At 37.3% G+C, this 15814-nt stretch overlaps 1 protein-coding gene across 1 annotated transcript in view; it reads right to left on the bottom strand.

The window, feature by feature from the left end:
• The window catches only part of CCDC30 (coiled-coil domain containing 30), a 77694-nt gene extending 62082 nt beyond the window's left edge, over window positions 1-15612 (bottom strand). The window contains exons 1-2 of the mRNA XM_073233761.1: window positions 14911-15612; window positions 3841-4020 (exon numbers count right to left, since the gene is read on the bottom strand). Coding sequence (XP_073089862.1) covers window positions 3841-4020; window positions 14911-15141 — 411 coding nt within the window. The 5' untranslated portion in view covers window positions 15142-15612. The remainder of the gene's footprint in view (window positions 1-3840; window positions 4021-14910) is intronic.
• Between the last annotated feature and the right edge of the window lie 202 nt (window positions 15613-15814).

Raw genomic sequence — 15814 nt, 5'->3', positions numbered from 1 at the left:
CAATAATTTCACTCCCACTCTGTTTCTAGAAAAATGCAAACTTATGGACATTAAGACACATGTACACAAATGTTCACAGACACATTTTTTAAAAAGCAGAGGTGATATGATGGTCTTTTCATGCATCTCATTATTCAGTAAAGAGTGTTTACTGAATACATTCATTAAATGAACATATGTGAAATAATGTGCAATTCTGTTCTCTGTTTAAATGTGAAACTCCTTGGGTAAAAGCTGCTCAAGTGTCCAGATACCTCCTTTTGCATTAATTTTTGAATATGAGACATACCATCTCCAAAAATGTGTTAATAGACATGTAAAAATCATCAAAATACTTTAGTAAATAGAATAGAAATGAATGTATGTACAAATGAAGAAATTAAGCCCCAAGGGTAAAAAGGCTTGATATCATTTGGTGGGTCAAAGGTCAATAGGAAAAAAATCTGTAATAAGCTTGTCTCTTTGGCTTACCAAAGAAATTCTAGATCAAGCTTTAATATGCTTCCTACTTTTCCAGAGAAAACCCTCCTTTATCCCCCCTGCCATTCTACACCAGTTCAATCTCTGTTTTTTTCATTTTCTCATTTTACTTTGGAGAATTGGTTCAGCTTTTGAAACTTCATTGACAGGAACAAATCTGTTAACTTGATTTCTTCTCAAAAGGCACTCTGACCTATTAGACAGCTTGGGTATTTCATCTTTCAAGAACAGCGTAGCCATGGATAAAGAAAATTACCAGATGATTTCACTTATATGTGGACTCTAAAAAACAAAACAAACAAACAAACAAAACAAGCCAGAAACAAACTCATAAATACAGAAAACAAACTAGTGTTTGCCTCAGGGGGGAGGGTGGTGTGGGTGGGTGAAATAGGTAAAGGGGATTAAGAGGAAAAAACAAAACTAATGTAGCCAGGAAAAAATTAAGACACAGATCCAATGAATAGGAGAAGAAACAAAGAAATCAAAAGTCCTTGGACCACTTAGCGCATTGATTGGTTCGAGACTATGAAACCTAAACTTCTTTCCATGAAAAGAAAGGGTAGCAGTCCTTTCATAATACATTGTCCACTTTCTCCACAGGCCAAGAAAGCTAAAAGGCCCCTGAGACATGCGATCATCAGTCACAGAGCTAACAATCAGCCATTTCGGGCAATACTCATAATAGCGAAGACAACAGAGGAGCAAACACGGCCTATGGCCAACAACATGTACGTCTGGGGTAGCTTCTTCAGCTTTATGCAGAGACACAGGCACCAGTAAAAGTATCCACTACAGTGTCTCAGTATTCGTGGTGGCAGAACAGCTAGCTCTCTGCCAGAGCTCTGCAAGCCTACAGCATTCTTCTTCATAGCCCTAGCTAGAAACATGCAAGATGCCCCAAAACCATAGAAAAAAATCAATAATGGCATTTTCTTACAGTGGAGTACTATAACCCCAACATGGGTGAATCTTCCAAACAAGGTAGATCATTTAAAAAAAAGATTGGTTATATTTGTAAAATATTCAAAAATAGACAAAACTGAAATACATTGTGTGGGGTTCACACATAGGTGGAGAAACTATGAAGTAAATCAAGAGAGTAATTACCAAAATCAGTGGTGACTGCTAAGATGGGAAGGTGATGGGATTATAGTGGGAAAAAGGCATGAAGGGGCCACTGGTATTCAGACAATGTACTATTTCTTGTCCTGAGTAGTGGTGACACAGATAATCACTTTATAACAATTTGTTAAGCTACATATTTATGTTTTATGTATTTTTTTGAGTATTATATTTCACAATAAAATGGTTTAAAAGCAATAAATTAGTAGTCTGATTTCTTAATCAGTCTTATAAGTATGTCTAGCATTAGCCAGAGTCCCAGTGTTTGATCATCTCTGAGTGAACTTAAGAAAATGAGCTCTAACTTTACAAAGCTGAGGCTCCAAACTGATCTCAAATTGAGGAGAGGTTTAATATGGAAAGACATCTCTAGACAGGAAAGAGAGAAACAGACCTGGGTTTAAATTCTGATTCCACAATTTGTTAGCTTTGGAACTTTAAAATAGTTTCTCATCTATAAAATGCTGATCCCTCAGGATTGTAGGGAAGTTAATAAGAGATGAAGTGGACAAACTGTCAATAAAAGGTAGTTGGCTATTATATATGACTACTTAGGTACCTGGCCGAAGAGACCTGTCCAAAGATTGATATCTCAATACTGAAATGGCCAATATTTTACCCCATCACAAAGGAGATTTAAAACAGAGCAAAAAATATCTTCTCCTTTTACCAACATATCATTACCCATCCCTGAAGGATTTGCTCATTAATTTAACAAATACAGGGTGCCAAATAAGGCATCATTATCTGTGCTGTTCTGGTCATTGCACCTTGAGAAAGATATATTGTTTGAATATATTCAGAGTTGGACAGTTAAAAGGACCTAAGAAATGTGTTTGAAGGAAAAGGCATAAGGCTGTCTTACAAAGAAATGTGATAAAAATTTGTAATTAAATTTAAAACAAAAAAGGCTTGAAGGAATATGATCAATATTCAAAAAATCATGAGGGGTGAGGATAGGGAAGAGGTTCATTCAAATAATCCTGGAATGCTGGAACTTTTTAGAAGGGCTTCCCTCACAGATTGAGAAAAATGACTGTTTTCCTCTATATCTCTCCTACTAGACTGTGAGCTCCTGAAAAATAGGGACCTTTCTTACTCCATTATTATGCCACTTTTGGAATAAGGTCCATTGATCCCTCTCCACTGGGGATGGCAAACTTTTCTATTAAGGGACAGACAGTAAATATTTTAGCCTTTGGGACCATACAGGCTACAATAAAACTACTCACGTCTGCTGTTGTAGTACAAGAGCAGCCATCAGTAATACATAAACAGACAGGTGTGGTTGTGTGCCAATTAAACTGTAATTATAAAAACAGAAGGCAAGCAGGATTTGACTCATGTGCTGACCCCTGCACCAGGGCATAAGGATTGTGTCTGGCCTACCTTTAAACCCTCAGTATCGATGACTACCTGCCTAGCATATGACTGATGCTCAACAATTATTTGCTGAATGTTGAATTCCAGAACCTTAGAAAGGGTCTTACAGAAACTAGGTCCCTAGTATATATTTACAGAATTGAACCACAGTTAAAAGTACTATTTTACACAGTGGTTCAGTCTGAACACTTATGTAGTTCATAAAATATAGATGAATCTGTGGATGGCAGCGCTACATTTATTATTTTAAAATAAGCATGTCTGGGGATGTCCCTCTAACTTCCTGATGCCACAATGTGAGAAAGAACAACTTTGCCCTTGGACACATCTATGAATCTAGAGGGAGAACTAGGACAGGACAGCCAGCATTTGGACTCAGGTCACTCAAATTAAGTAAGTGCTCCAAGTGTTAGCTAATGATTTCAAAAGATTGTGTTACTTAAAAACTTCTCATATTTACAGGATGACAACATACACACCCCTTCAACAGCAGAGAAAAAACTGAACTGTGTACCTACGTGGTAGGGAGAAGTTAGAGGAATGAGTTACCAGATAGCTCCCGTTGTCTACTCATCTGAATTATAAAGTTGAGGAATTTTGATTTGAGTATCCCCAGGGTCCAACTGAGCAACCGAGACCCTCCAAAAAAGGATGGAGGGTCTGGATATAAGGGGCCAACATAAAGGCTCTCTACTGTTTCCTACCATGTAAATTACTTCCCAGTAGAAAGTTATTGCAGAGGCATATAGACCCATTCAGGTTTCTAGGAACCATGTAGGAGCACAAAGTACAGAGGGGTCCTTTTTGAATTAATCAACAGATTTATTAAGCCAGTTATCCCACTAGAGCTACCTTGATGCTTTCTTCCTGAAGGAAGCTATTATGTTGCTTTAAGTCCAAGTTCCTTCCTCGCTCATATCGAAGCTCTTTTTCAGCTGAGTTGCATAGAATCTGGAGTCGGTGCAAATTCTGGCGAAGCTGCTGCAGTTCGTCTTGCTGCTGGTATTTCAGTTTTTCTCCAGATGATGGATACTACAACAAACATTTAAAAACAGAAACATGGACAATTTGAAAGAATATTGGTTAAAAATATGGGTTCCAGCTGCCAGGACCAGAATTGTCAGGTTGTGATTATTTACTTGTAAATGTTTTGGGTGTTGGCTTACTTACAAGTTACCCTTTTATATTTATGACTTGTTGGTACATGTTCATATAATTTAATTCCTGGTATATTAGACTTAAAATATCAAAGAAAGCATGTGAGCAAAAGTGGTTAAGCATAGACAATTAAGTTCCTTATTTTTCGTATCAGTGAAGGGGAACAGAAATATGGACAATTTTAGAGTAACATGCTTCAAACGAGGAATTCAAAGAGCTAATACATGAAGAAGTAGAGTGGAGTGTGTATATGTATGCAGGGTGTGTGTGTATATGCAGGTTGTGTGTGTTTGTAGGGTGCATGTGTGTGTGTGTGTGTGTATGTAGGATATGTGAGCGTGTGTGTGTGTGTCTGGTGTCTACTGGCAAAGAGAGAATATTTGGCAAGAAATATTAAATTCCTAGCTTTCCTCTTCACTTTTCTTTTACTACTTAGTGATTCTTCTTATTAACAACATGTTCTCCTATCAGGTCTCTCCAGGGCAATAAAACTACCTTTTCCAAAAGGTAGGTATGCACAGGTATGCCGTCTAGACAAAGAATTCAACAAATTAATCAACAGATATATTAAGCCAGTTATCCTCTCTGAGCATCAGTTCACTCATTTGCATACTAAAGGTGTAAGATCTGGTAATACCTAACATCACTTCCATTTTAAGGAACTTATAATTAAAACAAGTTGAAACCAGCATTAGTTATCTTATATTTGGGGGCTTAAATATCTAGCTTTAAAAAATCTAGCTTTTAATGTTTTAAAGTATTATCTTAATAAAATAAAAATTTAATATGAGACAAATTCATGTACTGGTTCCAATGACAAGATCATTCCGGTTGTGGAAAGAGTTAAAAACGACTGGCTTAAATAGTCTCATCTAGTGAATGTGTATGCAACAGGCTACCAAAATCTATGACTATGTCAATCATCAAATGAACTCTGCTTGTTCAGACTCCCTACTCATCAAATATCCTTCAGATCTTGTCTCTGTTAGCTCTCTACAGGTAAATGCACTATTCATTTAAACACGTTCAAGTGATGTTTGTAATTAATTATTACAGAAGAATAACTGATTAACATTCTGATTTTACCCTACAGTCTTGAAAATTTGGTTTAATGTGAATTTGTCTCCAAGACACAGCTTTAATACATCAAGTTTTGCAGCCTGCAAGCCTGAGGGCCAAACTCTACATAAATTCACCAAGATAATCTGACAGACACCCTGGAAGGGCTTTTGGGAGCCCGCTTGCCAGCCATCCTTAGGAAATTAGCTTGACATGAGGACTATATGCTTTCTTTGAATTTCTTAGCAAGTAGAAGCAAATGCCATATAGCAGTGAAAGGGTCAAGCTCTAGAGTAGACAGACCCTGGTTTTGCCCCAATATATCATTCTAGGCAAATTAGTTCCTCAGTTAAAAAGTGGCAACAGTAATATTCCTGCTTCATTGTGCTGCTTACTATACACAGGGTATTTAGTGTAGTGCCTGGAGCATATCAAATATTCAATAATATTATGAAAAAACATGAAGCTAGGTTTTAAACCTATAAAATTAAGATATTTAATGATTCTAACTTGTTTCAAGAATATTGGGGAAGTAGCATCTAGAATTCAGCTATCATAGCCTTACCTGGGGTATGTTGAACAGGCTGCCAAAGGCCACCAGCAGGGATGTCAGAAACACATATGAGCAATAAAGCTCACATACTTACTCATAAAAGAGACTCTTACAGTTCTTTTTCTATGTATTTACCACTTATAAGCGTTCTTTAAAGTTTGGTGTCTATTTTTAGCCTATAGCTGCTTAAATTTGCACATGATGAGACTGAGGACACAGCACACACAGAGAGCAGCTGGGTACGAGGCACTATAATCTGACAGCAGGGGTGAAGACCAAAAACTACATATACACAAGAACTAAAAAGTAGAACAATCTATAGTCATCAAAAGGTCAAAGAACCCTATATACAATTAGAGGTTCTGAAATTAATACTGCACAGCAGCACACTGCAGAAAAAAAATCTATTTAAAACACATTTTCTTCCTTGCCTGCTTAAAGAAGTAAATGAAATGACATGTGTGACAGTGCTTTGGGAAATGTAAAGTTCAAAATACAAATATACTACTTTTTCCCATGAGACTCACATCTATCTTATTTACTGTTGTGTGTGCCTTAACACAAGGCATATCATAGATACTCATTTAATATTGGTTGAATAAATGAATAAGAGCAACTTATACTTTTTCAATAATTCGAAGTCATTACAGAAAAAAATTACTAAACTATGTAAGAATTTGAAACCCTAAGAGGCTATGTGGTATACAGGATTATTTGTCCTTTTACAAAGTGGCTATTCTCCCAGATTTCTGATAGAACTTCTGTATGTTTAATAGTTTTTCACCTTGGGTATTGAGAAATAATTCTGCAAGTAATATGAAAGAGTAAACTAAGGAAAATTAATAAATTAACCAGGGTGTTACTTCTCATATTCTAAAACTCATTATTCTGAAAGTACACCAATCATCTTGAGCTCATAAGCACAGACTTTATAAACTTTGTGACCACAGTGTTCAGCCTCTGCCCAGGCCTTCTACCCTGGCTCACTGCCCAATAAAGGGATTGCCTGAGAAATGTAAAATTAACCTCTTTCTGAATATTTAATGTCATACTTCCTTTCGGTCTTCTGAACAAATGTAATGACTCTCTTCTTTCAAGTGTATCTGAATCTCCTTTCTGTATATATATATTTTTCTTGTTTCCTGTGACTTGCCCTAGTTTTCAAATTCTACATCTGAATCTCTTTTCAATTCTTTTTACTGCCTTTACTATTACTCTTTCTTTTTTTCTAAATGTACACTTGAATCACTTTTCAAATGTATATTATCAGTCTTTTGAAGTTGGTTTACTTATGTGTACATAGGCCTCCCTCTATGGATCTCATCATAATTTCTAGAAAAGTATGTGTAGGGAAATTGTAATTTGTACAAAGTGAAACCTGAAAATAGAGGTATAAGAAATGAAGTGTAGCTGGTAGTCACTCCTTTGATTTCTCCACAGATACATCTCTACTAAATAGTAAAAGCCATATTTAAAACAATTCCAAGTCTGTGGTGTTTTCCTCACCAAAACAAAGTATTTTGTACATCTAAGCAAGGTACCAGGAATAGAAAAGGTGGCACAAAACCTGCTAATCCTATCCCACTTCCCCAAGGCAGACACTGACAATCAATCAGCATTTTTTCCTGCTGAGTCTAGATGGAGCTTAAGAACCCTTTATAATAAGTTCATATTTTGGTCACTATTTCATTACAATTCAGGGACCATTGTTATAATATTGCTGAACAAATGTACATTAATAATGACATAAAAATAGTGCTTATATCCATAGCTAATCAGAGGAAAGGGACCCAGGCAGAACATGTGTTTATGGCTGTTCATGTGTTTACTACCTATTCACTAGTGTCACCTAAACTATCCTCAGAGCTCTGAGACAGAAGGAGAATCTGATTCATGCAGTTCAGCTCTTCTCTAAGCCTCACAACTTCCTCGTGATTCAAGATCAACTGCTGCTCTTCACCTTTCATATCTTGGTTCTGCTGTGAGTCCTCTTCCTTCTGTCCCTCTCTTGGAAAACTGCCCTCCTTTACTGACTCCTCTGGAATTCCCATCTGCTGACTTTCTCCTAGTTTAGGACTTGGTGCAAATACAACAATAAAACCTATAAAAATGCTTATTATAGTAGCAGAATGTGGAGAATAAAAAATCTACCAGTCAAGGAAGTACTATAAGCAAGACTTTCCACTTAAATTCTATGGTAGAGCAGTTATCTAATTCTTATAAACTTTAGAAATAAATGAGTCATATATTTTTTAAATTTTGGTATCATTAATCTACAATTACATGAGGAACATTATGTTTACTAGACTCGCCTCATCACCAAGTTCCCCCCACATACCCCATTACAGTCACTGTCCATCAGTGTAGTAAGATGTTGTAGAATCACTACTGGTCTTCTCTGTGTTGCACAGCCCTCCCCATGCCCCCCACCCCACATTATACATGCTAATCATAATGCCCCCTTTCTTTTTACCCCCACTTATTCCCCCCCTTCCCACCCCTCCTCCCCAGTCCCTTTCCCTTTGGTAACTATTAGTCCATTCTTGGGTTCTGTGAGTCTGCTGCTGTTTTGTTCCTTCAGTTTTTTCTTTTTTCTTACACTCCACAGATGAGTGAAATCATTTGATACTTGTCTTTCTCCTCCTGGCTTATTTCACTGAGCAAAATACCCTCTAGCTCCATCCATGTTGTTGCAAATGGTAGGATTTGTTTACTTCTTATGGCTGAATAATATTCCATTGTGTATATGTACCACATCTTCTTTATCCATTCATCTACTGATGGACACTTAGGTTGCTTCCATTCCTTGGCTATTGTGAATAGTGCTGCAATAAACATAGGGGTTCATCTGTCTTTTTCAAACTGGGCTGCTGCATTCTTAGGGTAAATTCCTAAGAGTGGAATTCCTGGGTCAAATGGTTTTTCTATTTTGAGTTTTTTGAGGAACCTCCATACTGCTTTCCACAAAGGTTGAACTAGTTTACATTCCCATCAGCAGTGTAAGAGGGTTCCCCTTTCTCCACATCCTTACTAACATTTGTTGTTGTTTGTCTTTTGGATGTTGGCCATCCTAACTAGTGTGAGGTGATATCTAATTGTGGTTTTAATTTGAATTTCCCTGATAATTAGCGATGTGGAGCATCTTTTCATGTGTCTGTTGGCCATCTGAATTTCTTCTTTGGAGAAGTGTCTGTTCAGATCCTGTGCCCATTTTTTTATTGGATTATTTGCTTTTTGTTTGTTGAGGTGCATGAGCTCTTTATATATTTTGGATGTCAACCCTTAATCGGATCTGTCATTTATGAATATATTCAAATGAGTCATATTTTTTAACTCACATTCAGGGAGATGATCCATTATAGATATTTGTACACACCCAAGCAACCAGTTTGAGTTCTTCCACTTTTTCAACTTTTAGTGTGGCACTGGCAGACACAGCTTTTAAAGATCAAAAAAACAAAAATCACTCAATAAGCACCAGGCGCTTTCGCAAGCACTAGGGCTACAATAGGATATAATCCCTGCCTTCAAGGGTTTACAATTTAGTGAAAAATAAGGATAAGTAAACAAGTGATTAAACTAGTGGTAAGTAATCTGAGGCCTGATGGATGAATAAGCACAAAGTAGGCAAACGTAAATGTAGGGGTGTGTGCAGACTTGCACATGTGTGTGCATGGGGGAGAATGTTGGTATGGGTGAGAACAGAGAAAAATAAAGGATTACTTAATGAATAAGATGGGAGAAAGCATGGAGGCAAAACAGAGGATATACTTTAGAAAGATCATTTGGATGCTGTATGACAGGGAGAGATTGTTACAGTGATTCATGTAATAAACAACAGGGACTAGAATAGGATGGTGAGGGTGGAAAGAAACAATGGGTTCTAGAGATATTTAGAAGGCAATATTGATCAAATTAGTCATGTATTGGATGTGGTAAGTGAAGGAGAAAAAGGAATAATTGGATGACACCTTTATTTCTGGGGCAAATAGGCAAGTGGATGGTAGAGCATGTGGATAGAGACTAGAGAGATAACTCTGGTGAAAATACAGATACAGAAACCTTGGGATTAGATAACATGAGCCAGAGAGGAGAGGGAAAGTGAGAGGAGGAGGATCATCCTAGACAGAAGCCTGATGACTTATGAAGAACAAGTCAAGGAATGGGAGCCTGAAGATGGAGAAGGAAAAACAAGAGGCTGAGCCACAGAAACCAAGGGGGGGAATATGCCTTTGATGGTTAGTGAGTATGGACTGGAAGAATTAATATTGTTATTATAATATTACTGATCATTCTATCTGAATGAAAAATATTTTCATCCCATAACTTATTTATAACTGGAGGTTTGTACCATGTAATACTCTTCACCCATTTTGCTATTTCCCCTATTCATCCTCCCCTCTGACAACCACCAGTTTCTCTCTATATTTACGAGTTTATTTATTGTTCATTTGTTTTGTTTTTTAGTTTCCACAAAGAAGTGAAATAATATGTTACTCTTTTTTCTCTGTCTGATTTCAAGCTATATTACAAAGCTACAGTAATCAAAACAATATGGCACTGGCACAAAAACAGACCTACAGATCAATGGAACAGAACATAGCCCAGAAATAAACCCACACTTATATGCCCACTTATTCTAGGACAAAGGAATCAAGAATATACAATGAGGAAAAGAGAGTCTCTTCAATAAATGGTGTAGGAAAACTGGACAAGAATGAAAAAGAATGAAACTGGACCACTTTCTTATGTAAAAATATACACCAAATAATATATATAAAAACATACACAAAAATAAAATTTAAATAAAGACCTAAATGCAAGACCTAAAGCCATAAAACTCCTAAAGGAAAATATAGGCAGTAAATTCTGGGGCACTGGCATCAGAAATTTTTTTCTGGAATCAAAAGCAAAAATAAGTGGGACTACATCAAACTAAAAGCTTCTGCACAGCAAAGGAAAACATCAACAAAATGAAAAGTCAACCTATGGAATGAGAGAATGTATTTGCAATGATATATCCCATAAGGGGTTAATATATAAAGTATATAAAGAACTCATATAACTCAACACTAAAAAAAAACAAACAAATAATCTGATGTAAACATGGGGAGAGAACCTGAATAGAGACTTTTATAAAGAAAACACAGATGGCAAAGGACACATGAAAAGATGTTCAACATCAATAATCATCAGGGAAATACAAATCAAAACCACAATGAGTTATCACCTCACATACATTAGAATGGCTATTATCAAGAAGACAAGAAATAACAAGTGGCAAGGATGTGGAGAAAATATGTGCTGTTGGTGGGAATGTAAATTGGTGCAGCCACTATGGAAAACAGTATGGAGGTTCTTCAAAATATTAAAAATCAAACTGCCATGTGATCCAGCAATTCATTTCTGAGTATCTTCCTGAAGGTACTAACTGGAAAAGACATATGCACACTCCCCATGTTTATTGTGGCATTATTTACAATAGCCAACATATGAAAGCCACCCAAGTTTCTATAGACAGATGAATGGATAAAGAAGATGTGGTATATAAACATAATGGAATATTACTCAGTTATAAAAAAAGAATGAATATTGTCATTCATGACAACATGAATTAATTATTAGAGGCTACTGTGCTAAGTGAAATAAGTCAGACAGAGAAAAACAAATATGACTTCACTTACATGTGGAATCTAAAAAGCAAAACAAATTAACAAAAAATAGGCCTATAAATATAATGAAAAACTGGTGGTTGTCAGAGGGGAGGGTGAGTAGGGGAAAGGGCAAAATGGGTGAGGGGTATTAAGTGGTACAAACTTCCAGTTACAAATAAATATGGAGGTGAGAAATTTTTTATTTTTCATTCAAATTTTTTTATATTTCCCTATATCATGGGGAATAGTCAATATTATTATAATAACTTCGTATGGTGACAGATGGTAAGTACACTTCCTATAGTGAATATTTTGCAAAGTATATAATTGTCAAATCACTATGCTGTACACCTGAAACTAATTTAATATTGTATGTGAACTATACATTAATTAAAAAAGGAAAATCTATTAACTGGCCATTTAAGTTTTAGTCTATGAAGGTACTTGACTTGCCACATTTAGAAAGGTAAATGATTTTATGAAGAGTAAACTTAGCCAGACCTAATATAATTTCCTACTGTAATTACATAGTGGCCATGAAGGCATGGGAAAAAGAAGTAGCCTTCATTACGTTTCCACAGTTTAAAGATAAAGTGTAAATGGTCCTCCTGTTAGGTGGGTCCATGAGACATGCCTGTAAAGCCATATGTAGAGCAGGGCAGTCAGTAAGTTGGAGGGAATGATGAACAGTGTGGCCCAGGGCACAATCCTAGGCTATTGCCATTTTACATCTTCATTAGTGGTCTGTATAAATTAACTGCATTCACAAGTTTTAGTTAATTAGTTAATGAGGGAGAATCAGCAATACATTGGAATATGCAGATTTAAAGTGACCTTGATTCAATAAGACAAGAATCCATTGAAATAAATGTCATCCAAAAAGAACAGGTATACCTGTTGAGTCTTTCAACAGGTATAAAAGAAAAGGTATAACTTAGAAACAAAAAGTAAAACGAACAGATTTTATACAGCAACACACACTACATATATTAGTTTATTATTACTTAAATATGATGATGATGATGGTGATGGTGATGATTATTATTATGTAAAAGTTGTGTGAGCAAAAGTGTGCTACCAGCCCTAAATCACATAGAGCTGACGACATGTCCTACAGTCAGCACACCCACCCCTAAGGGACTGGAAAATCCAGCTTGACTCTCAAATTTCCTCTCCTCTCTACATAGTTCTTAATCTTTATTTGAAAGGATTCATTATCCAGTTCTAACTGAAACTTTCCTTCTGTTTTTATATCATTCCGTAATTTTGCAACTGTCATCAGTCTTCAGCTGGCAGGAGGTGCATAAACAGCATCCCTACCGTGTTCCTTTTCTAGTAGCCTAGACAAACAGCAGTCTTGAACACATACAGAGACTCAAGAAGAAACTGTAACACAGTAGAAGCCATGAGTTCTAGTCCTGGATCTTCTTCCACCTTCTACTGATGTAACCTTCAGCAAGGCACAGTCTCTCAGAGGGTCGTTCTATTCATTTGTAAAGCAGCCTTACCTTACTCTTAATTGTTGGGATCTTGAGAGGTAAATGTGAAAGCATTTTCAAAAACTACACGTAAAAGGTATAATTAAGATGCACTAAAGCCTGGTGTAGCAGAATAAGGGTGGCTAGTGACAGAACTCTGTGGCCAGATAGGAAGGAAAAGATTAATCCACTCATTTGTGAAATATTTATTAATATCAATCATATGCCAAGCCCTACTCTACGTGCTAAGGACTCAGTGGTGACCAAGACAGGCAGGCCCACACTCTCATGGAGCATGCATCCACAGGAGGAATATGAGGGCAAACAACAAACAAACAAAACAGATCATTATAGGTTATAAGTCACAAGCAAGAGGACACGGTGGAGCAGGAGTTAGGATTTTCCCTAACATGGAAGTTATTAATTACCTCTCTGAGAAGACCCGAAGAGTCAACCACATGAAAAGCTGGGGGAGGGGCAGTCTGGTCATGGGGAACATTTCAGTGCAAGGTTCCTGAGGTAGGTAAGTGTTTTTTAAGGGTTAGAGGATCTGCAAGGCTGCATGATGAACAAGGCAGAGAATGGTACAGGGATGACACTGGAGACGTAGACAAAGGCCAGTAAGTCACAGAGGGCCTTATCGTCTTGGTGAGGGTCTAGATTTTAAGTGCAATGGGAAGCCACTGAAAGGTTTTTAAGAAGGAATAGTATTATTCAGTATGCATTCTTAAAACCACTTTGGCTGCTCCATGGAGAACAGACTGGGAAAGAGGTATGGAAGCAGGGAGGCCAGTTAGGAAGATACTGTGAGTCTGAGTGAGGGCCATGAAGTAGGGTAGTAGCAGTGTAGATAGAAATACATAGATTGAATATTTTATATTTTCATGGTAGAACTAGCAGGATTTGTTGGTGGGTTAGACGTGGGGAGGAATGAAAGGTGATTCCTAGGGTTTCGTTTGATCAAATGTGTGAATGGAGGGGCTATTCACTGGACTGGGGAAGGACTATTTTAGAGCAAGAGGAAAAATACATCAGAAGTCTGTGAAATGGATATAAATTCACTGTCAAGTTGAACTGGAAATGAAAACCAACTTGAATATTTATCAAACAATTCTTGATAAAGGTAGTAAGGATGCAATGAAATGATGAATGAGTGTGTTAGAAAAAATATAGCTCATAAGGCATTACAGTCAAGGGAGGCGACCAGCTTTTCTGGTCCAAGTTTCCTAATAAAGTAAAATCCAGGCCGAGATCGGGTGGGCTCTGTTTAGCCTGAGGCTGCCATTGGAAGTTCAACTTTGGGTTAAGCTGCAACTACACAGTGGGAGTAGGGGGAAAAGTCCACTCATTCAAATATTTTTTGAGTACCTACTATGTGTCAGGTGTAGATGGTCCAGGACAAGATAGATTAGGCTTCATTCTTCCTCTAATCTTACCATCCCCATGTCATGCATATATAGAGGCTGAATCCTGAGCAATATTTTTAACACTATAAAGCAAATTTTCATTATGAATGACCTAGAATCCATATGCCCCTTCACCTTCTTGCCCTTGTGATATTTGTGACTATGTCCTCTCCAAAGCAGATCAAGTGGTAACTTCCAGCTCAGAGTTAGGAGACTTGGGACCTCACCCAGTCCTGTTGATAATTTACTAAGTACGTGATTATGGCTGAAATAGTCATTTTAGTTTCCTTGGTCTCAGAGAATTCTTTCGTGAAAAAGGAAGACTTAGCTAAATGTCTGCAGTTTTCAAACTTATTTTAGCTGTGGATGCTTTCTTGAGACAAAATCTTACACAGAACTCCACGTATGAAACAGATAAAAGTGGATCCCTAACTGAAATGGGTCCCACTCACTGATCTTTCTTCATCTCCCAAGGTAGTTTCTGAGCGACCCTCAAGTTATGGAAGGTAGAAATTTGAAACTACTAGGCTAGAGGATCTCCTGTAGGTTTCTCCTATTCTAAGATTCTGTAACAAAACCCACTATAAACAGAAAAACAAGACAGAGTCCATTACCTTAAAGAAGTGCTTAAAATTAGAAGAGATGTACTGCCAGACTCCGTCAACTTGGCTTACTGAGCAGCTTCTGTGTGCACAGGACCAGGAGAGGTGTGTTGTAAAGCTTTCTACTTCCTTTCGGTTGAAGATTTTGGCTCGTAGCTTTCTAGTGTCTTCTTCACCCAAAGTCCTGCCATCATCCCAGAAGATTCCAAGGTCCATAGTCATCACCCACCAACACCTTGGCATCTCACTTCCTCAGTCTCCTTAGCTCCACTTACCTTCTCATCTCTCACACTGGGCCAGCTGCTCGCATAACCACATGTGGGTTATATCTACTGCTTCATTCTGAAATACTAACATTAGGTATCTGGATTCCACCTTTTCTTTTCACATAATTTGTTCTCAATGCAGTCATAAGTACCTTCAATTTCTCGTGTTTTTCTATCAGCTCCTTTTACTTGCTTCTTTACCCAATGTAGAATCTAGAGTTCATTACTTTAATCACTGTCTAAAACATCCAGTTCTCTTGCCCTGCTATCCTTCCACTTCACTCATGTGGCAAAACCTTAACCTTCAATCCAGTTGCCTTCTTGTGCCTACACTAAATATTGACAAAGAATATCACATATTGTCAAAGACAGATGCCATATAAATCCTGGGTCTTTAGCCTTAACGGGGCCCTCAGCACTACCTGCCCTTCCTAGTCACCTTTCTTCTCCATTCTCCAACAGTGATTTTTTTCAAACTTTTTTCACTCTCTTATGAACTATGAACTTTCAGCAGATGACTTTGCTTCCTAGTTCACAGAGGACACAGAAACCATGGAGTAAGTCTTTTAATTTTTCTCTCAAGTTAAAGACTCACTCAGTCTCTGTCCATCTTCCCTTTCTTCCTCCTGTTACAATAGACAAGGAGACCT

This window comes from Manis javanica, chromosome 4 (assembly GCF_040802235.1).
Source record: "Manis javanica isolate MJ-LG chromosome 4, MJ_LKY, whole genome shotgun sequence".
NCBI classification, from domain to species: Eukaryota; Metazoa; Chordata; class Mammalia; order Pholidota; family Manidae; genus Manis; species Manis javanica.
Note: the sequence above shows the minus strand (reverse complement) of the source record. Positions and strands in the feature narration are given on the sequence as shown.